The sequence below is a fragment of the Pogonomyrmex barbatus genome, unplaced genomic scaffold, assembly GCF_055798465.1.
Source record: "Pogonomyrmex barbatus isolate J1 unplaced genomic scaffold, ASM5579846v1 scaffold13, whole genome shotgun sequence".
NCBI classification, from domain to species: domain Eukaryota; kingdom Metazoa; phylum Arthropoda; class Insecta; order Hymenoptera; family Formicidae; genus Pogonomyrmex; species Pogonomyrmex barbatus.
In genome coordinates, this window is record NW_028297109.1 from 868,163 (window position 1) to 892,847 (window position 24,685).

The 24,685-nt window shown below is 36.7% G+C and overlaps 3 protein-coding genes, 2 long non-coding RNA genes and 3 pseudogenes across 8 annotated transcripts; 5 read left to right on the plus strand and 3 right to left on the minus strand.

The window, feature by feature from the left end:
- Positions 1-7,462: 7,462 nt before the first annotated feature.
- LOC148937518 (uncharacterized) lies at positions 7,463-8,448 on the plus strand (annotated as a pseudogene).
- Positions 8,449-8,455: 7 nt separating this feature from the next.
- On the minus strand, positions 8,456-12,091 carry LOC148937519 (uncharacterized; annotated as a pseudogene). Its single transcript, XR_016138256.1, has 5 exons — positions 12,088-12,091; positions 11,841-11,892; positions 10,838-11,182; positions 9,143-10,758; positions 8,456-9,059 (listed from the first exon to the last, which is right to left on the minus strand). The product of XR_016138256.1 is annotated as an uncharacterized LOC148937519 (transcript).
- On the plus strand, positions 9,033-9,749 carry LOC105431884 (uncharacterized; annotated as a pseudogene).
- Positions 12,092-12,144: 53 nt separating the features above from the next.
- Positions 12,145-13,527, plus strand: mRpL54 (mitochondrial ribosomal protein L54). 2 transcript variants are annotated; one of them, XM_011646359.2, is made up of 2 exons: positions 12,145-12,505; positions 13,064-13,527. In XM_011646359.2, exons 1-2 carry the CDS (start codon positions 12,403-12,405, stop codon positions 13,372-13,374), a joined length of 414 nt encoding a protein of 137 aa, XP_011644661.1. In that variant the 5' UTR covers positions 12,145-12,402; the 3' UTR covers positions 13,375-13,527. The 2 variants fall into 2 exon arrangements, with proteins under 2 accessions (XP_011644661.1, XP_011644662.1); XM_011646360.3 differs by lacking the exon at positions 12,145-12,505 and adding an exon at positions 12,632-12,832.
- A 1,480-nt stretch (positions 13,528-15,007) lies between these two features.
- LOC105431877 (chitinase-3-like protein 1) lies at positions 15,008-17,589 on the plus strand. The gene is made up of 4 exons (XM_089072093.1): positions 15,008-15,613; positions 15,705-16,372; positions 16,488-16,780; positions 17,006-17,589. Exons 1-4 carry the CDS (start codon positions 15,550-15,552, stop codon positions 17,418-17,420), a joined length of 1,440 nt encoding a protein of 479 aa, XP_088928219.1. The 5' UTR covers positions 15,008-15,549; the 3' UTR covers positions 17,421-17,589.
- Positions 17,590-19,634: 2,045 nt separating this feature from the next.
- Positions 19,635-21,482, minus strand: LOC105431876 (Phosphatidylinositol glycan anchor biosynthesis class K). 2 transcript variants are annotated; one of them, XM_089072094.1, is made up of 5 exons: positions 21,393-21,482; positions 20,961-21,104; positions 20,290-20,895; positions 20,086-20,196; positions 19,635-20,009 (listed from the first exon to the last, which is right to left on the minus strand). In XM_089072094.1, the coding sequence occupies exons 2-5, from the start codon at positions 21,024-21,026 to the stop codon at positions 19,773-19,775; spliced, it is 1,020 nt and encodes a 339-aa protein (XP_088928220.1). In that variant the 5' UTR covers positions 21,027-21,104; positions 21,393-21,482; the 3' UTR covers positions 19,635-19,772. The 2 variants fall into 2 exon arrangements, with proteins under 2 accessions (XP_088928220.1, XP_088928221.1); XM_089072095.1 differs by having other exon boundaries at positions 21,330-21,468.
- Positions 21,393-21,755, minus strand: LOC148937520 (uncharacterized). The gene is made up of 2 exons (XR_016138215.1): positions 21,619-21,755; positions 21,393-21,531 (listed from the first exon to the last, which is right to left on the minus strand). It is a non-coding gene; the product is annotated as an uncharacterized LOC148937520 (long non-coding RNA).
- On the plus strand, positions 21,753-22,806 carry LOC148937521 (uncharacterized). Its single transcript, XR_016138216.1, has 3 exons — positions 21,753-21,958; positions 22,126-22,470; positions 22,541-22,806. It is a non-coding gene; the product is annotated as an uncharacterized LOC148937521 (long non-coding RNA).
- The last annotated feature ends 1,879 nt before the right edge of the window (positions 22,807-24,685 follow it).

A 24,685-nucleotide genomic window follows, 5' to 3' on the forward strand; every position in this document is an offset into this window, starting at 1 on the left:
TCACGCGAGCCATACTAATCAACGTCTCAGGTGACATACTCGGTCGACGGCCGCCAGAGTAACGCGATACGCGCCCGCCGACGTTTAACCGTGTGTGAAAGAAATAATATAAGCAATAATTAAATCCAAGAAATTGTGCAGTTGTTAAATAAATCAAGTATCATAAAAAGTGTGTTAGTGATTTCAAGAAGATTTCCTTCCATTCGTTTGATCCTGCTCGGAGTCCCAACTCCTTAGGCTTAACGAACCCGACTATTCTCTAAAAATTAACGTTGTAGCCCATCCGGGGTACAACAATATGTACTTGTAATTTATATGTACTTATAGTTTATATGTACGTATTTCCCATAGTTTTATACATTTTATATATTATCTTCATCGTAGTTAGTCCATCTGTATAGTTTCTTTACGAAAATGTAATGAAAGAAAAAATAAGACTTATTGTATATATTTATATATAAATATTTTTTTTATTTGTTTTTATAATAAAATGAATGAATTTTTAAATTTTTTATATAAATATTTTTATATTTGTTTACAATAAATGAATTAAATCACATTATTTTTGTGTATCTAAGAATTGTGTGACCCATCAAATCTTAGCCACTTGACGTAAACTTATCTCCTTTCCTACGCAGTACTTTCTCCACGAGATACACGTCCGGATGAGTCGCGCGATGCAACTCGTGCTCGTAGAACGCTCCAGCAACGAATTCTCCGCGATAGTCTCCGCGATAGTAGATAAGTTACGGAATTAGTACGCTGCACTTTAATGATCTTAAACACATTGGTGGTCCAATTTGGCGTGTAACCTTTTTCGAAAACTGTCTTGTACTTGCTCACGCGTACCGATTCGCCTACTTTGAATTTTGCTGGACCTGCGATCTTTATCGCGCTGTACACCGTGCCCAAGAGTTTTTAGCGATCGCGGGAGTTACGTCAATGGGTCGCATGCCAATAGTGCGATATTTGCGCGCGTTGTAATCTAACACGAGACGTGGCAGCATGTCGACCCACTTGTAAGTAGCATTAAATGTAAACATCTTCCACATGTCGTTTTTAAATGTGCGATTGAACCGTTCGACGATCGATGCCTTCAATATCGAATACGTGGAATAATGATTAACGCTATGTTTTTTCAAGAGTTTCTGCACATCGGCGTTGTAAAACTCCTTCTCCATATCCAAATTTGCATATTTCTCGGGCATCTTCCGCTCTCTCGAATTATCTTGGCGATAGCGTTAGCCGTCTCGCTTCCGATCTTGCTCTTAAGCGGTACGGCCCAGGCATATTTGCTCAACGCATCGATAACGGTGAGTATGTAATGATGACCTCTGTTGAAATTCGAATATGGGCGCATCTCGACGATATCAGCTTGTCACAGGGATCGTATCCCCGAATTATGACACGTCTTCGTGGAAAATTTCTTCTGGCTGGAACGTGCAATTCCTCGACGAGTCGTCGCCTTACGGAGTTAATATTTTTTTCACGTTCATCGGATTTTGACGATCTCATGTTTCGACGATGTTTGATATTAATGCGTGTAAATAAGATTTATTACAATTAAAGTTTTCTTCCTCACTGACGTCAGTCGACTGGCTCGTTTCGTCGACACGCGATTTAATGTATAATAATGCCGGCTTCGCGAAGTTCCTCGATGATCGACAGCATCTCGTTGTCGTGAGCGTTGTGACCAGCTCGGTGCGAAGCCGAGTAATCGAAGTCGATCCACCAGTTCATTGGGATCGTCCCAATGCACGTAATCGATCTTGTTAACTTCATGGTGGATGGTATATTATTCATGCCTGCACCCTTTTTACTTCTTCTTCTTTTATATGTAGATACGAGCGGAGCGATGATATTTGATAATGTACTTGTATCCCTTGTTGCCCATGATGGGATTATGGGCGCTGTGACCACGTCTATGAGCATTCGTTGTTAATAGTATACGTTTTTTTACGTTTTATACGTTTGTTTGTCATCTTCGGTAAATATAGCTTCATCGAGAAGTCTCTTGAAGATTAATTCGTATAATCCTGATGTACCATTGTATCTCACATTGTCTATGATTATGGAGTCATTTTTGTCAACGTCAAACTTTTTGTCACCGAGCATTGTACCACTTTTGTCGAAATAGATACCGTACACATTATCGATCGCTTTATCTATATCGTCACCGAGAAGAAGACCCACATACTTTCGTCCCAATGGTCCTAGCTGACCATGCGTCTCACGACTTCCATGCGTTTGCAGATTCCGTTTGATGGTTGTTTCGAGTGACGGCTCACTAACGTCTTTTGTTTCAAAAATATTTTCATTTCGCACAAATAGCGGTATTTTCGATAGTTCTTTTGATAGTTCTATCGATGTAGAATCGAACGTGAATGAATCTGACGCGGTATTCAATTGTTTTGTACGCTTTTTAGATTGCGGCGATAATTTCAACCATCCAACATCCATCCAATACGAATCCCTGTTAATAATAGTAGTAGTAGTAGTAGTAGTAATAGTAGTAGTAGTAGTAGTAGTAGTAGTAGTAGTAGTAGTAGTAGTAGTAGTATCGTCATCGTCATCGCTGTCTTTACGTTTCTTTTTCTTCTTAATACTGATATCCTTTGCAACATTGGCTACTTTTTTAATTGGATGTGTTTCCTCGACAATCTGTTTTAGAGATTCGACAATGGATTTGAAGCGTCTTTCCAACGCTACATCTTCATCTATTTTACCAGTTTTCAAAGCGCGATATTTTTTGCGAATCGAATCGCTCGTTTTCGCAATCTGTTTTGCTATTTTCTCGCGATCTTTGATGTTATTCATGTTGTCTAATTGACATATCAACATCGACTAACCACATTATGGTACCGCGAACGTGTTAAATTCTTTTCTGTACCGCCCGTTGACAAGCAGACTGTCTTTGTCTATCACTAGGAATCCATACTCGAGCCGCCAACAATCGCGGCATAACGCACAGAATTCATAATACGACATGTCAGTATTCACATGATCATTGTAAACATGTTTCAAGTTGGTACCATCCTGTTTAAATAAGATCAGCAAGTTCGCATTGTCGCGTATCAGATGTTTAGGTATCTTCGCATACGTCTGACAGAGATAGAAGCAGTCGACGTTCGAGTGGCGACTCATCGAGAAATATTCTCTCATCACATCTTGCTTATCACATGCAATGTCGTCGAAGACGAAGATCGAATTGGGACGTGCCTCGCTCGGTGGAATGACGTCACTGTTGTTGGAAAACGTAAAATAGCCGATTTCGTCGATCGATGCCAACAAAGTTTCGAGATATCGATATTTTGGTTGTTGCAATGACTTCGAATACACGTACACGTTCTCGAAACGTACACCGTGCGGACTCTCGAGCAAACTTATGAGAACGTTGGTTTTACCGCAATTCGATGGATCGCAAATAATCGCGCGTATAGTACTCGGTAGTATTTCACCATGCTTGCGCTTCGTCGCGATGTCTCCCATCATTTGCGCTTTCTCGTCGTAGTTCACGACGTGTATCGTCTGCGGGTGCCGCGCGAATTTCATGTTCACACTGCGTTATCTAGGCTTTGATTGAACGCCTATTTATAGGCGCGCGAAACCGCGATTCGCTCAGTAGCAAAAATGTATCTCGCGCTATCGCTTCTACTTGATATTTGGGATTTGCGCACTGAACAGTTGCAATATATACCGAAGATCATATTGTTACGCATATGTGGCGACTATATCGACCACGTGTGGGACAAACTTCCGGAGCATATAAAGGCGGATTTGGAGGTTCAAATCTATCGTTGCTGCGTCGAGCATTATAATCAATCGTGGCAACGCACGCATATACCAGGTGTATGCATAAGTTTTTTCCGGTTTTTTAGTAAAAAAAGACACGTAATTTTCAAGGGAAATTAATTTTTTTTTATTCAAAATATTGGCCATCGACTTCTACACATTTCGCCCATCTTTCAGGTAATTTATGAATACCATGCCAGAAAAACTGCTTGTCTTTTGCGGCAAACCATTCGTCGAGCCATTTTCTAACTTCCTCGAAATTGCTGAAGTGCTGCTCTGCGAGCGCGTGCCCCACTGATGCGAAGAGGTGATAGTCAGATGGCGCCAGGTCTGGGCAGTACGGGCGGCTGCGGAAGGATGTCCCATCCAAGCGATTTCAAGATGTCATTCACTGGTTTTGCTGTGTGAGACGGCGCATTGTCGTGTAACAAAATCACTTTGCCATGTCTTCTGGCCCATTCCGGTCGTCTTTCAATTAATGCGTGGTTTAAATTAATCATTTGTTGGCGATAGCGTTGTGTATTAACGGTTTCGCCGGGCTTCAAAAGTTCATAATACACAATACCGCTCTGGTCTCACCAGACACAGAGCATGGTCTTCTTGCCGAAGCGATTTGGCCTTGGTGTTGATGGACCGACTTCGCCAGGTGAAAGCCATGATTTTTTCCGCTTCGGGTTTTCAAAATAAATCCATTTTTCGTCACCCGTTACAATTCGATACAAAAATGATTTCCTTTCGTGGCGTTGAAGCAGCATTTCACAAGTGACTTTGCGATTTTCCATTTGACGTTCATTCAAATCATGTGGGACCCATTTACCGAGTTTATTGATCTTTCCCATTGCTCGTAAACGTCTGCTGATTGTTTCTTGTGATACATGTAATGCTTCTGCTAATTGCCGTTAAGTTTGAGTTGGGTCATCATCCAATAACTAAGTGATTAGCTAAAGGTGAAACGGGCATAAATCCACTAGACGCGGCGTGCTGTGAACACGACATTGCGTATTCTCAGAGCAACGATCTCATCGACAGACACGCGGCGGATAAAATACTCGCCGATAAAGCCCTAGGACGCGTCATTGCGAGAGATTCGAATTTGGGCGAAAAAGCTGTCGCTACAGCTGTTTGGGCAGCGATGAAAGCCAAGACCAAGATCGGCATGGGTATGAAAGCGAAAAAGCCAACAAAAAAAAACGAATACTTCCAACGGCGAAACGAGGCGGCATATTACCGATTCTGCCAATGTTGGGCGCGCTCGATTCCATGATTGGCGGAGGGGCCAACGTGGCGAAAGCGGTAAACGACAAGAAAGCCATACAACGTCAGCTCGAGGAACTACAACGTCACAATCGTGCAATGGAAACGCGCGGACAGGGATTGTATCTCGCTCCGTACACGGACGGGGACTATATTTCGTACAAAGGCGGACGAGGTGTAACAGCGAAAAAAGAAAAAAAGAAAAAAAAATGTCAAAGAGACAATAAAAATACCTACGGGTATAACTACCAACGTACAATTGGACCAGCTGGCGAAGAGTATGGGCGTACCATACTTCAGAGGCATTTTCATGCGTGACGCATTACCGATTAGCGGCGCGCGTCGAAAAGAGAGCGGTATCGTAAATCTGGATGACACGATGAGTTCCGGCACTCATTAGGTAGCGTACGCAAAGAGAAACGATCGTGTTATATATTTCGACAGTTTCGGTGATCTTCGACCGCTGAAGGAATTGGTACGATATTTCGGAGACAATGTTATGATAGAGTACAATCGAACGTCCTATCAGACGTACGATCAGAGCGTCTGCGGACAGCTGTGTTTGTGGTTTCTCCAAACGACGCGCATGAATTTATAAAGTCTGTGCGAATTTACAAAATGCCGCGACGTTTCAGTATTCGTTGAACGCTTTTCCATCATGTCGCTGACGCTTACATTAAGCGGGAAGAGCAGCATTCTCGCGGCAAACTACTTTCCAGCCATAGATTTGAACGACGATGACTACGAGCTTGGTCTAACAATTTTGGAGACTTATCACACGATATCGAATGTAAACGTTTCGAACAACAAATTTTATTTTGACAAAGACGACGCAGAAATTACGATTCCTGAGGGGTCGTACGAACTGCAAGCCATAAATGAATTTTTGAAACGTGAGATTTTAACATCCGCGAAAACATCCGCGACGCGACACATCCGATGATAACGCCGGTGACACCGCGCGCGGCGATGATGACATTGGTGAATACCCGATAGTGCTCCGCGCAAATTACAACACGATGAGGTGTGAGATTAAATGTGATTACAGAATAAACTTTAACAAGCCCAATAACATTGGATTGCTGCTTGGTTTCTCGTCAAAGCGTATATTGCAACCGCGAAAGTGGTATAAATCGGACATGTCAATCAACATAATGAATATAAACATTATCCGTGTAGAGTGCAACGTGACCGCGGGCGCGTATAGCAACGACAAAAGTGTGCACACGATACATGAATTTTCGCCGAGCGTGCCACCAGGATATAAGATATCGGAAAGGCCGATGCAAATCATTTACTTGCCAGTCATCGTACGGAGCATTACGGAGCTAACGATACGCATTATTGATCAGAACGGACGATTGCTCGATTTCAGAGGAGAAGAGATCACTATCAGATTGCACGTACGACGGCGACAGCGATAACGCGAGCGCGACATTTGGGATGCTCGTGTTGAACGAAACGAAGCACGCGCAGAGAGATAACGTATTTTTTATAAAGAAAACACCAATCGACAATACTCGCTCATCCGGTTGCATCAAAAAGAGAAAGAAACTCAACGCATCGAACGTTAAATTTTTACAAGCTTTAGGATTCGCGGTGCGCAATTTGTGAGATGACATCCTAAACATCAAAGACGAACCAATCTTCGACGATCGCATCTTCAAAATTGAAACTCATACGTATAACTCATTCGCCAATATAACGGGTACAGTGATGAGATAAGAATACCGATACAGCAACAGGATCTGTACACATTGCCGTACGAAAGCTTTCTATATATCGAGGGAAAATTAACGAAGAAAATGTTGTCGACGGATCTGATGTGATGTTGGGAAATAATTGTGTGGCGTTCATGTCCGATGAGATTCGATACGAGCTCGATGGCGTGGAGATTGATCGTAACAGAAACGTGGGCATAACTAGAGCGCTCAAATACTACGTAACGACGTCATCCGAGAGAAGCGTGATTCTGAGAAATGCTGGCTGGGATGTGCGTACCAACGCGGATGGATATTTTAACTTTTGCGTTTCTCTCTACGTACTGTTAGGATTCTGCGAGGATTACAGACGCGTGGTAATCAACGCTCGTCACGAGTTAATCTTAATACGATTTACGCGCAACGACAACAATTGCCTGATGGGAAATTCGGCATTGGATCCCGTGATCGACTTATTCAAGATACAATGGCGAATGCCGCACGTGTTATTGAACGAGATAACAAAACTATCGATGCTGCGCACTTTGGAGAGCGGACGATACTTGAGCATGGCTTTTCGCTCGTGGGATCTGTACGAATTTCCGCTGTTAGCGTACAACCAAGCATTCGTGGGCCATCAAGACCGCTACTCAGCTGGAGAAGCCGCGATATGTCATCTTCGCTTTGCAAACAGGCCGAAAGAACATCATGGCCGAGGATACGAGCCGATTCGACGACTGCAACTTGACCAACGTGAAACTCTATCTGAACTCAGAATGTTATCCGTACGATGATATGAATCTGGATTTCGAAAAAAACAGATGGTCTGTGTTGTACGAAACGTACACGCGTTTCTGCAAAAACTACTACGGATACGAGTATCTCGAGCCAAGTCTTACCCTCACGTCTTTTCTACGTTACGGTCCATTCGTAATCATCGATTGTTCTCGACAAAACGAATCAGTCAAGAGCGCAACCGTGGATGTGAGATTGGAATTTGAGACTAAGGAGAACGTACCGATGAATACCACCGCGTACTGTCTCATTACACGATCGCGTGGTTCAGTACAATCCGTTGACCAATGTTGTACGCAAGATCACCTAAGAGCATCGCTGGTATATGAGAGACAATAAAATCTATACATCGAAATCGATCGCAGTTTTCTTCTCGACAGTCATGTCTGTGCCAACATTCGTAGATCCGCAAGGTTTCCTCGTTGAAGGACAGTTTGTCGTAAAAGAGTTTGCTGCTCTTAAAAAACGGACCGTTCTCTCTCATTACATTTTCGCAAGCCCTATACCGTGGCATTTCCTGGCAAGTGCCGACAAATCTCGCGCACGCTAGGTGATACGTCATCATCATAGAGTGCAATGGAACGACGGAACGATTCCGTATAGCGAAGCTAAAAGTTTGATTATGAAAGCTGTGCATGGTACGAAAGAAGATAACGATGATGACGTCGACGATGATGCTGTCATATATGTTAAGGGACACGAAAAACGAAAATGGTTGCGGAATTTGCTTCTGGACAATGAGCGAGAGCGCGTGTACATCGAGACCCTGGATGCGGATTACGAAGACATAGATTCTTTAAATAATCTAGATGCTGATAATTCTATACGATGTGGATATCATTATACCAATTGCGCGTTACAAAATGTATTTAAATTGTTTAATTGGTGGGCAGATAATCTTAAATAAACATATATAACATATAATATATTTTCTTTTATTTCTTTTCCCCGCTATTACATTGATGATTATTTAATATTCCAACGATCCTATACATTTTTTTCAATGTAACGTTCGATCGATTCATCGATGACAAAGAAATTGCGTTATGATTGAAGCGTGAAACTTTTTATTCACATTTTCTTTTTTTCTCTTTACATATTTTTTATAGCTGATTAGGTTTTTTTTCTTGAAATAAAAATTTTATAATTAATTGATAATGACGCAATCTTTTTTTTCTTTCAGTTTATAATCACTATAACAGTAAACTCGTTCTCGATGTGCTATCTGCAATTGTACGATTCTTTGTCTTTTTCTTGGTCATTATAACATGCCTATTCACGAAATACTCATAATAGAGTATTGTCGTTCAACGAGGTCATTGGAGTTTTTGTCCACTCCATCTTTCAAATGAGAGGAAGGGGGAATTAACACTCTGCCGTGTCAAAATTTACGCGGGTGCGATCAGTCCTCCGTCATTCGTTTGTACAAACGAACCATACGCAACGTACTCCGCTTCTCCATCATTCGTTTGTACGAACGATCTACACGCAATGTACTCCGCCAAAGGAAGCAGTGCACTATACGATGGTGAAACGAAGAAGGAACGTAACGCGTAAGTTCGACATTTTCTTTTTTTCTTTTTGCAACATTATGTACTTACGCAATATTATGTACTTAATTGCTGTTACACAGCATTTCGATGGAGCCTCGCGCGGTGCGCTTGATGAGCAGACGTTACAACCTGACGGCTATGGGCTTCAAGTTTCTGGAAATTGGAATCAATGTTGGTCCACCGAGCTACGTAAAGATCGCCCTAGGAGATCATCGAGGATAAGAGCTGATATTGTCTCTCGAAACATGGAAAGGACTCCATGAGCAGCAACGGAATATCTACAAATTGCTACGAAACAATTACAAAGACAATTTTATAAGCGTCGGACCGTTAACAGTCCGAGTTTGTATGATGAACAACGTTACACTCGTACGTCTTGAATCTTCAAACGTACGCATTATGATGATCGAATCGACGCTACGCCGTATGTTTAATCTCGCTGAATGTATTGATATAACGTTCAATCAACTAGACAGACTCGTTGAAACGATCGATGAAAAGTATACGCGATTCTCCAACATTGCGTCTATTATAACAAATCCCGAGGAGGTACCATACGTGATACGCGATAGCGATATCTTCGATAGGCATCAACTCGTCGATTGCGAATTGTTAGCTTTAGTTTTTAGTATGTATGAAAAAAAGACGATGTAACAAAAATGTAAAAACGTTGAATAAAAACGTTTTCACGTTTAAAAATATGATTTCAATCAAAACAAATTTCCCTATTTCCCATCTTAAAATAAAATAAAATAATATTTCAGTTATAATAAGATATTATTTATTGGTATAATCAACAAAAAACATCAAAAAAAAAAGGATAATATCTTTTTTTCTTATTGAATTCATTTCATTTTCTATAGTTCACTTTTTGTAGTTTCCCATTTCCACGTCGCCATCAAAATTTATTGTTTTCTACGTGAGAACTTGAGCAAATAGAAATGAGCACATTCAGTATTTATTACTAAAAAAACAAGAAAAAAATTAAGGAAAAGTGTCCATTTACCGACTAATACATTATTTTCATTGAATAACGGATTTTTCGAGATTATTCGAAATGAACATGTTGCGACACGTACATTTATTGCAGCCGGAATAACGGTGCTTTTTTTTCCTTTTTTTCCTACGTCAATTTCTACAAAAAAATATCTTTTCTAGCAGCTCTTCCTAGACAAAAAAAAGACCCCCTCTCCCCTTCCCCCTCAAAAATACATTCCAAAGGATCATCGACAAAGCATTCCCCCTTCCCCGTGCCTACCAGTTACCCCCTCTCCTTTACCCCCGCGTCGCCGAGTTACCCCGCACACCCGCACGAACCCCGCTCGGAGCTCCTGGGTTAGAACCGGCCTAGTATCACTACTGGGTGGTTAACTGTCAGATGTTAGAAGCCTTCATTGTTTACACAATTGTATGACTTCCAACAATCTGACACGATGGTAGTTCCTACCCTCTTTAATATATGCGAGAAGTGTTTCCTTCGTCCGATCTTTTACTGGAACGACAAAAATCTTCTTAGATTCTCGCTCATATCTTCCGAATATCCAACTGCCCTTAATGAGACACTTACGATTATATTTTTATCGGCCAATTTTTGTCTCATCGATCTCTACAGTGTATCCTGGGTCATCAAGTTTTTCACTGTTTTTAGCCCAGAATACACAGACCTATAAATAAAAATAACATTAATATTTTGTTATACATATTACTATATATATCATATATATTATATTAAAATATAATTACCTCTCAGCAAAAATTAAACCAAGGGATAAGGGTGGGCGCCGATACACCAGTTTCATCTTGTGTGTTATCTTGACGTGGATGTCGTAACATTAAAAAACATGCTACATGCAATTTTACAAATTGTACCCACGTCAAGATGATTTTATCAAACCACGAATCTGCTTTGGCACTTTTCTTGAAGTCGCATTGCTTAAGAACACGCTTTTTATGTTTGTTTTTAACAATATAACATTTTCTGCACCGGTACATTAATGTTTTTTTATTAATATTACATCATTACCACACTTATTACATTGAATTGTATTTATTAAAATACCGTATTTAATTAAAAAAAATCGACGAGTGCTTTATTATCATAAGTTAAGAATCGGCAGGAGTGATGGACTAACTCCGACTTGATCTAAAATGATTATCTACTCCTTATTTACAGTGCAGATATGTATCTGTACTCAATTATATTTTGTTTTATAAAAACGATGTTTCATCATGAAATTCATTGTTAAGATAATTTCTTTTACAATTACAAAGCTACCTACAGAGCCAATTTTGCAATTTAACTTTTAAATAATTGAAATAAATATGACTATTCCTTATTTAGTGTAGATATATATTTGAGTATATCCATATATCATCTCGTAGAAACAATATTTTGTCATGAGTCTTTTTCTACGTATTTTTTATAAAATTATGACTTGCTACAGAGCCGGATGCAATTTGGCTCTTAAAAAAAATTTACAATAGAAGAAAATATTTGCACCTTATTGTTCTATAGTGCAAATCTATTTACGCATAAATGAATTATTTATTTTCACATTTTCTTATAAAAATCGCTCTGTAGCTTTCAGGCAAATATTCTGATTATATCATAATTATATAGCTTTTCTCGCAATATTTTGGCTGTAATATGGATGAAAAGAAATTCATTTCCGATAGAGTCTCCATAGTCTCTCCTGCCGACTCTTAAATGCTCAAATTCTATTAGACTTAGCGGCATCGTGCTTACTATGCGATTTCTATAATTACGAGTTTCATTTGTTGCATATTCGTTATTGTTGCTGCGTAAAGCGCGATATATCATAAATTATCAAATCTTTGCCTTATTGAATATATGAGTTTACAATATACTAAAAATAGATACCGAAAAGATTAACGAGACCTACGCAAGGTAGAACATATCACGGATAATTACTTATTATGTTATATATTTATTTCATGTTTCGTATGTATTTCCATAATTTCATATTTCGTACCCATTTTGATCGCATGTTGCCACGGAGCATGCGCACGTGTATGGCACACTACATCGCTACTGTGTTGGTACATCAGTCGATATAATAGGTTTCCTAACCTTATAATAACGCAAATTTTAACGACTAATATCTCGGTTCACGGGGCAAAGCGACACTTTTTTTGCCAGATTCTTTTGTTTCATGCAAAAACGCGTCGAAGCCTAATTTTATCGAAATCGGATGGCAGGCCCCTTAACTTAACATTTACCATTTTTAATTTCATATGCGTTCAATGTATGCATTAATCCAGTATACTGCGGATGATTGAATTTACTTATGTTACATATGATGAATCTCTTTGGTTTTTGCCGGCTAACCCGCGTTTCAATAAATTCCATAATACCGATTCAATATACGATACAAACGAAAAATTATGCAGGTAAGAAAATAGAGAATGTCATTGCAATATTTACGTGACGTAGCATGTTTCATCAATACTGAAAACGGCAGTCGTTTATCATTTCAAGATTATGCGTTTATCACTTCATAGGTTATGCGTATTTGATATTCAAATAGTCGTGTTTTATTTGTAATTTAGATATGTATTAGGAAATGAAAAATTTCTCGCTATATTATTAGCTATTGACGTACGAAATAAATATGTGACCCAAAATTCCGATTTGCTATCAAAAACTTTCTAACAAAGTGATAACGATTATTAACAAGAATGAAAACTTGATGAGAATTTATCGCATAATTGATGATTGTAATTTATGATTGTGGTTATAGCTGTGTGTGTGTGTGTGTGTGTGTGTGTGTGTGTGTGTGTACGCGTGTATGTGGCGTGTGCGCGCAGGTGCATGCGTGTGTGTGTGTGTGTGTATTTGTGCAATTACTGTTGCATTAAGCGTTGATTAAATCGAAATAAAAATTTATATTTTGCGATTTATCTTTGATTGATCTTTTGTAATTTTTTTTTTCTATACTTTCTTTGTAGTTACACGACCCGGAGCGAAGAAATTGGGAGTAAAGAAAATGTCAGTTACGGTAGAAAAGAAATTATTACCCGTGGAAACAGATGTCAACAGGCTCCTAACTCATGTCTGTGGTACAAACATCTACAAGAAAGGAGAAGAAGACATCAAGTTAAAGTCAGATTCCGAATATCCTAGTTGGTTGTGGAACATTAGAACTGGTGCTCCACCACCTTTGGAAGAAATGGATCCAAATACAAAACAGTATTGGAGGAGATTGCGATTACTCGGAATAAGAAAATACAAGAAGGAAAGATCAACTAGAAAGTTTTAATTTTTTTTAATAAAATACAAAGAGCACGTCTACACTTCTTGATAAAACTTAATGTACAGCATTTGCTGAAAATTTTTAATTTTGCTTTGTAGAGTGTTATAAGATTTGATGAAAATGGATAAAATACAAATGAGATGAAATAAAAGATAAAAATGTTTAGCTATCATTATTTTGAGAAATTAACTATTTTCTTGACTAATTAAATGTAGCAAGTATATTGCATCTTGTTATTTATCTTGTTTATCACTATAGTTGATAAGGACAATAAGATTATTAAAATGATTTATTTAAAGAATAAGCAAACTGATAAATATATTTCTTAAACACAAACTAATGGTAATCAGTGTTATGCTACATTGTTAAAATTAGGTTCATAAATTAGTGTTCTGTACTTTGATCTATCTAGCTATAAGCTATAAGCGAGTACGATATCAATCATGTGATTCATCTTATTTGTTTTGATAAAAATCTTGAAGATATAAAATCATATAAGAAATCACGCTGAATCTTCCCTTTAAACGAGTGTACACAACTCCGATATTTAGTTATTGCATCTCGTCTGCGTTAATTCATTATAATCAATAAAATTGCGTTCAAATTTGATTCTGACAATTGGTAAAATTCAAGGTAATGAATCTTTACAGAATTTTTAATACATTTGAAAATTTAATACATTTGAAATGTGCATAACGATATTGTGGATTTTCATATGAGGTGATAGAACGATTGAGGATTTTGATAAAAAGAGAACGGCAATTCAAAATGATTTGCACTTATTTATAGTTTACAGTTGAATTCTAAACCTGAGCTATCTATTATTGATGGTTATATATTTTAAATCAAATTACATGTGTAGCGTTCAATTAATTAGCGTTTTCTTAAATGTTGCTTGGTAAATTATTATTACAACTAAAGAGTTAATTATGGCATATTTATTTCATATATCTTATTTCCCTTGCTTCATTATTGTTTTATCACTTATGATTATATTATGCAGTATCGCGATCTATTCATTCGTTGAATAATTTGAAGAATTATCATTAGGCATACGAAATTGAATGCAAATTTATATAATGATATCCGATAATTTTGTATTTGTGCATGTTACGTGGCAGGAGATTTGCATGATGACATGAAGCAACGAGATATTTTGATAGCAAAATATGTTAAAAATGCGATACAAAAGAGCAATAAGATACCCCCCTTCCCTCCTCTCTCTCTCTCTCTCTCTCTTAATTTGACTAGTATATTTTAGCCAATTATGAGAAATCAAAAAGCGCTATACAATAAATACATTATCATTAACGCAATACAAGATGTACTATGACAAATAGTTGACCATATGCAAGACAAGCATGTATAGAGATGTCAACTACTAGAATATATGTATCATTGGACATGACATGACTAAGATGAAAAATTTCCAAGATATAAGTACATGTATAAATGTCAATTCAATTCGATAATAATATATTATAATTTTACAGTATTAATATTAATGCTAATATTTTTTATATTCATTACACTTTGCGTATCAAATTCAAGTATATTGTAGCAAATGGCAATCGCTCTTTGAATATGTGTAAGATATTCACTCAACTTTTACTTGACGAAAGACAGGTGTTTGGATCAGATCTGCGAATTGATTGTAGAATCAAGTGTTAAAGAAACTTATATAATGACGTCGCTCGCACACTTGCGTGTTTTCAAAAGTCTTTTCAAAGACCCTAATAATTGGATTATTAATATACACTTGTGTGCTCACGAATGATTTGTATTTGCATTTATCATGATCAAACAGACAAAAATTGCACTGTTTTTGATAAAGTATATATATCACATATGCGAATCAAATGTAGGTATTGTCTTGTCAAGTACATCAAAGGAATCGACCTTGGTTGACGAGGTAAGGCAATGATCGATGATTTATCTCGGGACACTGGCTGACAATTTTTCGGAGATTTAATTACAATTTTGTATTATAAACTGAGATTTTATATATATATCACGAGAGGATTGGACAATATGAATGCACACGAATGTGTATACATACTTCCGTAACAATAAAAATTTAAAATTTTCCAAATTTCAATATATTAGAAAACATAAAATATTTCTAAAACAGTCAACAAATTTAGCGTTGTCGATGTAAACTTTAACTCGATCGATTTGTAGATGAATCGTTGGATACTCGTTTTCGCGGCTTTAGCTACTTTGACTTCGGCTACCAATTCTGAAAGTAAGTATCGATTGATTAGTAAAAGAACAGGGAAGAAGGGGTTCTCTAGCAGTGAGATCTACAATATCACTAATGTTTTTTCATCTTGCAGAGAAGATCGTATGCTACTTTGGTAGTTGGGCCGTTTACCGACCTCCCGGTGGCAAATTTGACATTTCTTACATTCAACCGCATCTCTGCACTCATTTGATCTATACCTTTATCGGCATTAATACTGAAGGCGACGTCAAAGTTTTGGACGCGTGGCAAGATCTCCCCGACAATTGGGGCAAGGATGGTTTTGGTAGATTCAACAAGCTTCGCGAACAGAGTCCCGAGACTAAAACGCTCATTGCTATAGGCGGGTGGAACGAGGGATCCGCTAAATACTCCTCTGTTGTTTCCAATCCGGATACTCGTACGAAATTCGCCAAAAATGTCGTTGATTTTGTGAAGAGACATAAATTCGATGGTTTGGATGTCGATTGGGAGTATCCCAATCAGCGTGGTGGGAAACCAGAAGATGTGCAAAATTATATAAGTCTGCTCAAGGAACTCAGGAGTGAATTCGATAAGCATGGACTCATTCTCAGTGCTGCTGTTGCTGCCGCCGAGACTTCTGCCTCTCTATCCTACGATATTCCTGCAATGTCTAAATATTTGCACTTTATTAACGTTATGGCGTATGATCTCCATGGAGCTTGGGAAAAAGTAACTGGACACAACGCTCCGCTTTACCCACGCAAAGGCGAGTCTGGAAACGATCTTAAACTCAATGTTGTGAGTGTCTCTCTCATATTCTTTTCATATTGCCCATCGCGTTCCCTCTCGAACACGACATTGTCAAATATCGAAAATATTTCATTTCCTTCGAAAAACGCTTTTATTTTCGTAGGATGCAGCTGTACGTTATTGGTTGGATAATGGTTGTCCGCCTGAGAAACTGATCCTTGGAGTGCCATTCTATGGTAGAGCGTTTACCCTCGCCGACAAAAATCAAAATGGTCTCAGAGCTCCTACCACTGGACCTGGTACCGCTGGTCCATACACTCGCGAGGGTGGAATGCTCGGATACAACGAAATTTGCGAGTTCTTTAAACAGGGTGGTTGGACCATTGTCCGTCAAGAAGAGCATCGCGCTCCATACGCTTATAAGGGCGATCAGTGGGTTGGCTACGATGATGTAACGTAAGTCTCTTTCTCTCTCTTTTTTTGCGTTTCTTCTTTCATATTTTTGTAATTCTTAATGTGATATGTTCTCTTAACGTTATCATTTTATTTCAATCCATTCTTCTTAAATATTAGTTTAGAAAAAGATTTTTCGGTCCATTATATACGAGAATACTCTATTAGTTACTAATAATAATTATATAGTTTTATACATATTATATACTAATTAATAATTCCGCGCAGTTCTCTTACTGAAAAGGTTGCCTACATCAATTCCTTGAATCTCGGTGGCGCCATGTTGTGGAGTATCGAGACTGACGACTTTTTCGGCAATTGCGGTGAAAAATATCCTCTATTGAAAACATTGAATGCTGGATTAAGAGGAGGAGTTCCGGTAGAACCCGAGCCCAAGCCGACCAAGGAACCTCCGCAGACACAAGAACCACAAACGACGCAACCACCAGCAACTCCTGCTCCCAGTGATATTTGCAAAAAGGAAGGTTACGTCCGCGATGAACAGGACTGCGGCATATTCTATCTGTGCCAAAATGTCAATGGCTCTTATAAAGCACAAAGATTTGATTGTCCAAATGGACTAGCCTTTGATCCCGAAATCAATGCCTGCAATTACAAAAATCTCGTTGTCGGATGCAATTAATAACAGACTGCATCTGTATATTTCTACAATGTTTCAATTATACAGCGTCCATTGTATTAGGCAATGGCAACAAATGTATCTTTACTCTTTGCAGCTTATGTAAATATAATCCAATAAACTTATTTCTCCACATTTCTCTCTTTGTAATAATAAACAATAATATGTGGTACATTTGTTCGTGTATATTTACAATAAAATCTACAAAAGCGCTATGTCATATACATCAAAATAATCATCATGGTGATATAAAATAATCACCATAGTAAACAAAATTGTATAATTGCATAATATAAAATCATTGATGTCTAATGAATCAATTTACTTTAACATTCCAAATTTTTTTATATTTAATATAGCAGATATATATGGCGACATATATGGCGACTACAATTTTTTAAATTGAAATAAATATAATTATAAATATAAATATAATTTCTTTATAAAGTTTTATATCAAAAGTATTTATGGTATTTTTCAAGAGAGAATTGGATTTTTAGTAATAGCAGTCTACAATAGTGTAGATATTACAACAATGTTTATGTATATGGAATTTTATACACTAGCACACACACACACACACACACACACACACACACACACACACACACACACAATTATATATATATTTTTTTATTTATTCCAAAACAAAAATTTAGCAATACGCTTTTGCAATTCCTCGCACGCACAATTTTTCTCACGTATCAAAAGACGATTAACATTGTACATATTGTGAAAAATTGTACGTTTCCGTGAGCATATTGAATATTAATCCTGGCTGGCAATAATATGTTATTGGTACACCATAATTGTATTCACAACGATAAAACTTACCACAGTTAAATAGATCTCTCAGGTAGCCCTTCTTTATACAATTTAGTAAGAGCAGAACTATTGGAATCGTTGGAAAAGCATATAAAGCAGGATCTATTGGAACTAGCTGGTCTATGGATAACATTTTCTTAGAATTCAAATCATGCACTTCTATGAATTTTTTGTCTATCGCGTGCATGTGTATCACAGGAAATATTAAAAGCCATAAATAAAATATTCGCATCAACATCTGCATCTGCAATAATTTCAAGAATAATTAACTTCCATTCATCAATCACAATTGGATAGATCAATAGTAATCAATCATAAAATCATTTCACACTAAATAAGAAAATATTTGACATTAGATTAGACAATGATTAAAAAGTATTTACCTCTTGTATTTATCAAGTACAGAAAATATTTACTATTTATTATGTGCAAAAATATATAGAATTGCCCGTCGCGTACGGAAGACAAGCAAGTAGTCAGAGATGTATTTTTTATTAATATGCAGTAGAATGTGTGTACAAATATTCGTGCAAGATCATGATGTTTGACAAACTGAACTTTTCAACTTGGAAAACTTATTTATATGCAAATATGTAATCAATTTGATGAGTCGCGAAAAAATAAAACATCTTATTTTCTGCTGTTAGGCAATGTGCGTAATTCATGTGCATTACGTCATTCATAAGTGATATATAGAATTATTTTTATTATTATCTCCGATAGACAACAAATCGGGTTTTCCATTTGTCACTTTAATGATAGTATAACTGACATAATTTTGCGAAATATTATTCTGCGAAGTATTATGGTTATTATACTAACTGTGGCATATTCTGCTCAGATATAATTCTGCGAAGTATTATTTTTTTTTATCAAAGTCATTTAACTGATTCAGTTTAAGGCAAAGATATCTATGGTCATATTGTTTTCGAATATTCAGCTCTACTATTTTATTTTAAATGATATTTCTTGTCTCATTTTTATATCAAGATTATCGAATATATTACATATAATACTACTAAGATATAATAATACTACAAATATAAAGCTTTCAATTTAGCAAGCGAAAAATTTTGATGTCTAATTTCTCGAATTTTCCGAAGTAGACACATATATAATATATATATATATATATATATATATATATATATTATATATGTGTCTACTTCGGAAAATTCGAGAAAGAGAAAAACAGATAGCAATTTATTTAATTTGAGAAAGATGTCGATACTTGAAAACTGTTATTTTTTTTATATTGCGATCATATGCTTTATGAGCATATTTGGCATTTATTCTTTGCATCATTTAATTTTAGAATAAAATGAATAAAATTGGTAGAAAAAAAAACATATCGATACCAAAGATATATGGCAAGTCTTTTTCTTTTTTGACGAATAGACAAAACTGACACAAAATCAAATATAATTTATCATCTTAAGTTATATATATTATCTTCAAATAATGGAATAATGATATCAAACATATTGAGTGAGAAATAATTCGTTTTTTTCATTTGTTCTTTTCATACACTCATCTATATTGAGATACTTGGGGAAATTGGGCAACATAATTGTACTTATTTTCAAATTCCTGAGTTTTCGTACGATTAGGCTTAATAGGTAAAATATTCATTATGTTCATTGTAAGTTCTACAGGCCTAAGTGAACCAAAGAAATCTGTTACTGGTACTTTATCTGGATCTCTCCTGAATAAATCTCTTCTTACACCCACTGTAGATAGGCAGTAATCTCTTGGGCATACTTTCAACTAAAAAAAATAAATCAATCTTGAATATGAAAAAGAAAAAAATTACAACTTAAATTTAGTGCCGAATAATACTTACAAATTCACCCAATGTTTTGGTACTGGATGGTTCTACTTTTTCCAAAAAATTTAATGCATAATAGGTATATCGGTCTATAATATAAACACCAATAGCAGGATCTACATGATGCTACAAATATGGCACATAATTCTAATAAATTATTGGTATAAATAATATCAGCAGATATTAAAGCTAATAGGAATTTACAGATTTTATACTTACAGAAAGTGAATCTTCTCCTACTAAACTAGAAGCAACTGCCAATATGTTTGGAGAATAAAATTTTTCATACATTGAACTCGCTTGGCAGGTATCAACTACAAATAAAATTTCATGGTATCTTCGTTTTTGCCACATTTGTTCCAATGCATCTCCCAATTCTTGGCTAGTGATTTCTTCGGAATCTTGAAACTTTAAAAATCCATTACCACCATGGCCAGTTAAATAAATTAAAATGTTTGAACCTTCATCTGTTAATAATTTTTTTGACCGTGGGGTTTCTTGAGCTAATCGACCAGTCAGCAGTCTTACAAAATTTTCTACTGTTACTTCATAACCTCTATAGTCGACTTCTACATCGTCGCCATAAACATTAATATGCTGCTTAATGTTATTGAAAACGGTTGCTGGTCTAGGATTTCTAGGATTGCACGCCATATCATCGGCAATCATAAGAATGATTTGCGAATCTGGTATTCCTAAACGTTTGACACTTCGATAAATGGATAGTACATTTGCAACGTGTCGATAATTAAACCAGAAACGCGATGTATCAACCAAAACTGCCCAATTATTGGAATGTTCAGTTTTCGAAAAGTTATCTGATATCTATAAATTTATAAAAATAAAAAATCAATATAGGTAAATAATTTATTCAAATCGAAAGCACATACCTCCCACATATGGCATGATACTAAAAGAGAGATCAGTATCATCGTATTATATGTCAAATATCGCATTTTCAAAATTTCTCTTTAAAATTAGGTTAATTTTCAATTATGTAAACTAAAGTTGCTGTGTGAAACAGTGATCATCATCTACAAAACATTCGACTCTTTCAAATCTTTTGTTCTCAATCTTATTCGATTTTATCCTATGATGATTTTATCACTTTTGTCACAACACAAAAAATATTCAAAAGTATTGTATTCAAAAAAAAGTAAGGGAGCTTTCCAGCAAGAGACACGCGACACAAGATAGGTTTGTTCTTTTTGACTAAACTGGCTGCACTAATTCATAGTTTATCTTTCTTTCTTTCTTACTGGAAGAAGAAAGATGAACTGTGAACTAGTGCAGCCAATTCAGCTGGAAAGCTCAGCCCTGACCAGTGTTCAACACAGTGTTTTCCAACAACGCCATAACATTACACAAGTATACACAGCTTAAAAGCTTCCACAGTTGCATCCACAGTTGCATCCACAGTATAAGTAGATACAAGCTGCGTTCCGATATTCACTGCCAGTACTAAAAATATATAATTTAAGTCACGTATATTATAGATTTTCAATACTGGCAGTGCTATGAGTCCGTTCCAAAATACAGTAAACTTACAGTAAACTTTCAACACAGTATAAAAATACTGTGCTTTCGATGAGTCCGTGCAAGCATATAACGTCATAGATTATGTCGTCACTTCCTGCTTTCGTTATTGTGGCTAGCGAGGGCTGCGTTCCGATGTTCAATGTCAATACTGAAAATATATAGTTCACGGCACATATATTATAGATTTTCAGTACTTGCAGTGAATATCGGAACGCAATCGAGGTAAGGCATTCGCAGTATAAAGATGGCAGCCATGGAAGAAATAACTTTGATAGACGCAGAAAGTAATGAAACTTTTAAAGTTATGTTAAGTAACAGTGATGTAATTAGAACACGAAACGGTAACAAAGTAAATAATATTATTATAATATATTATTATTATTATAAAAAATAGATAATCTAACAAAGAATTGAATAACCAACAATTACTTTCATAAACTTGTACAACTAATAATTTGTGTAGATAATAGATACCTGGAATGGAAAAAATAATAATTGTTAATAATAATGTTTCAGATTTAACTTTTGCTACACAATTATTACAGCACGCAAGATGCTTAACTGAACAAATAAACTGTATTTCACCACAAGGTATGAACAGAAAGCGTCCCACTCCGACCTTTTTCGTGGGACCGTCGAAACCCCCCACTAGCGTTACAATTCCATTTTAGCATGTTGAAACTAGCGAATTCCATTTTCTGACACTGCCGATAAAATCTCATTCCGATGTGTGTCCGTGCTAGTTCTATAATCCAAAAGGAGCAAGAATATACTTATATAATTCAATATTTATTTACTGATCTGTCTATGAAACAGAAAATGAAAATAATTTACAAGACAAAGAAAATCTTTCGGAAAAAGGTAATAATATGTTTTATGATATAGATATTAAATTATTGTACATAAATATATCGTACATTTTTAATTTCAGTCATCAAAAAGACAAAAACAAATGTATTACTAAATGATTTCATATTATTTAGTAAAAAAGAACGAATCAAATGCAGAAAAATTCGGACAAAACAATATGAAGGAAAACTACTCATCTTTAAAAAAATTGAAAATTTATTAGAAAGATTAGTAGAAAAAGAAATTGTCAGACAATTAGAAATCATATTAAAAGAAAAATTGTTTTCTTTAGGCTTGGTTCTTAATATGGCAGTAGTAATACTATACCGATTCTAACTCAGAAGCGTTGAGGGGGGTGCGGATGTGCGGGGGGGAACTGTGCGCAACCGAGGAGCTCCGGGGAGGGGGAAGAGGGGACGGCGCGTGTTGGGCGACCTAGTGCCATTGAACGTAAACAGCGTGCGATTGAATCGACGATTGATGCCTTCAGCACCGTGATAAATAATTATGAAAAGATAAATAACGAAGATGATATAAAAAATTGGACGCATGGATATGACGTCAGAGGGGGGGGGGGCGCGCCCGCCGCCACCGCCGCCGAGTAAAAAATAAATATCTCTCTCTCGTATATCTATTATCTCTTCCGTTGCGGCTCTCTCTTTCTTATGGAGAATGTTATTTTTCTAATTATTTTATGGTGGAGGAAGAAAGAAATGAAAGAAATACATGTTTTTTGCATATTATATATGTTTATATTTTTAAACAAATTGAATACATTTTTAAGTGTGAAATTTTTTTATTCACATGTTTTTTTCTTATACACTAAAAACTAAAGCTAACAGCTCGCAATCGACGAGTTGACGTCTATCGAAGATATCGCGTATCGCGTTCGGCACTTCCTCGGGATCTGTTACAACAGACGCGATGTTGGAGAATTGCATATACTTGGTATCGATCGTATCGACGAATCTGACGAGTCGATCGAACGTCACATCGATACATTCGTTCAGAGCAAACATTCGACGTAACGTCGATTCGATCATCGTTACGCGTACGTTCAAAGATTCAAGACGTACGAGTGTAACGTCGTTCATCAGACAAATTCTGACGGTTAACGGTCCGACGCTTATAAAATTATCTTTGTAATCGTTTAGCAGCAATTTATAGATATTTCATCGCTGCTCGTAGAGTCCCTTCCACGAGAAGGGACCTTCCCTTTCGAGAGACAGTATCAATTCCTGTCCCCGATGATCTCCTAGAGCGATCTCCACATAGCTCGGTGGACCAACGTTGATTCCAATTTCCAAATATTTGTAACCCATGGCCGTCAGAGTGTAACGTCTGCTCAGTAAGCGCACCGCTCGACGCTCCACCGAAATACTGTGAAAATTAAATATATAATACTGCACAATATTGGAAAAAAGAGAAAAAAATAAAAAAATGCAGTTGAAACTTACGCGTTACATTCCTTCTTTTGTTTTTCGCCATTGTACGGTGCGCTGTTTCCTTTGACGGAATACATTGCGTGTTGTTCGAATGATGGAGGAGTGGAGTACCTTTTTTATCGTGCAGATCGTTCGATGGAGGACTGATCGCGTAAATTTTTGACATGGCAAACTGTTAACCTCTCTCCCCTTCCCCCTTTTTTCTAGGAATTTCATTGTTGCAATCAAACACGTAGCGACATGTTCGCAAAGGAGCGCGTTCAAATTTTGACGTTCAAATTTTTTTCTAGGAAGAGCCCGCGAAAAGATAGCTCTTCGTAGAAATCGACGTACGTGTCGCGGCGTGTTAAGAGAAGCGCCGATACTCCGGTTACTATAAATAAATCAGGGAGACTTATGATGGCTTTTTTCGCGGAAATCGGCATACATGTCGCGGCATAAACAAATCGGAGAGACCTATGATGATGCTCCGACAAAGGGACAAAGAAATTGTCGATGATATATAATGGGTCATGGGATGTGCAGGATCACAGTAGATGGAAGTCTAATGTGTGTGAAAAAAATAGTTGACGGTGAAAATGGATAATGTGTTAAATATAGAAAATGTGTTTAATATGGATGAGGAAGACTTTGTGAATATAGTGGACGAAGTGTTTGAAAATGAAGAAGAAATTGATAATATTGACAATATTAACATTGATATTGAAGACGAAGAGCACGCATTGTCTGACGATAGCAATTACGTAAGTGATCAAAGTGATGACCTTACGGATTATGCAGAA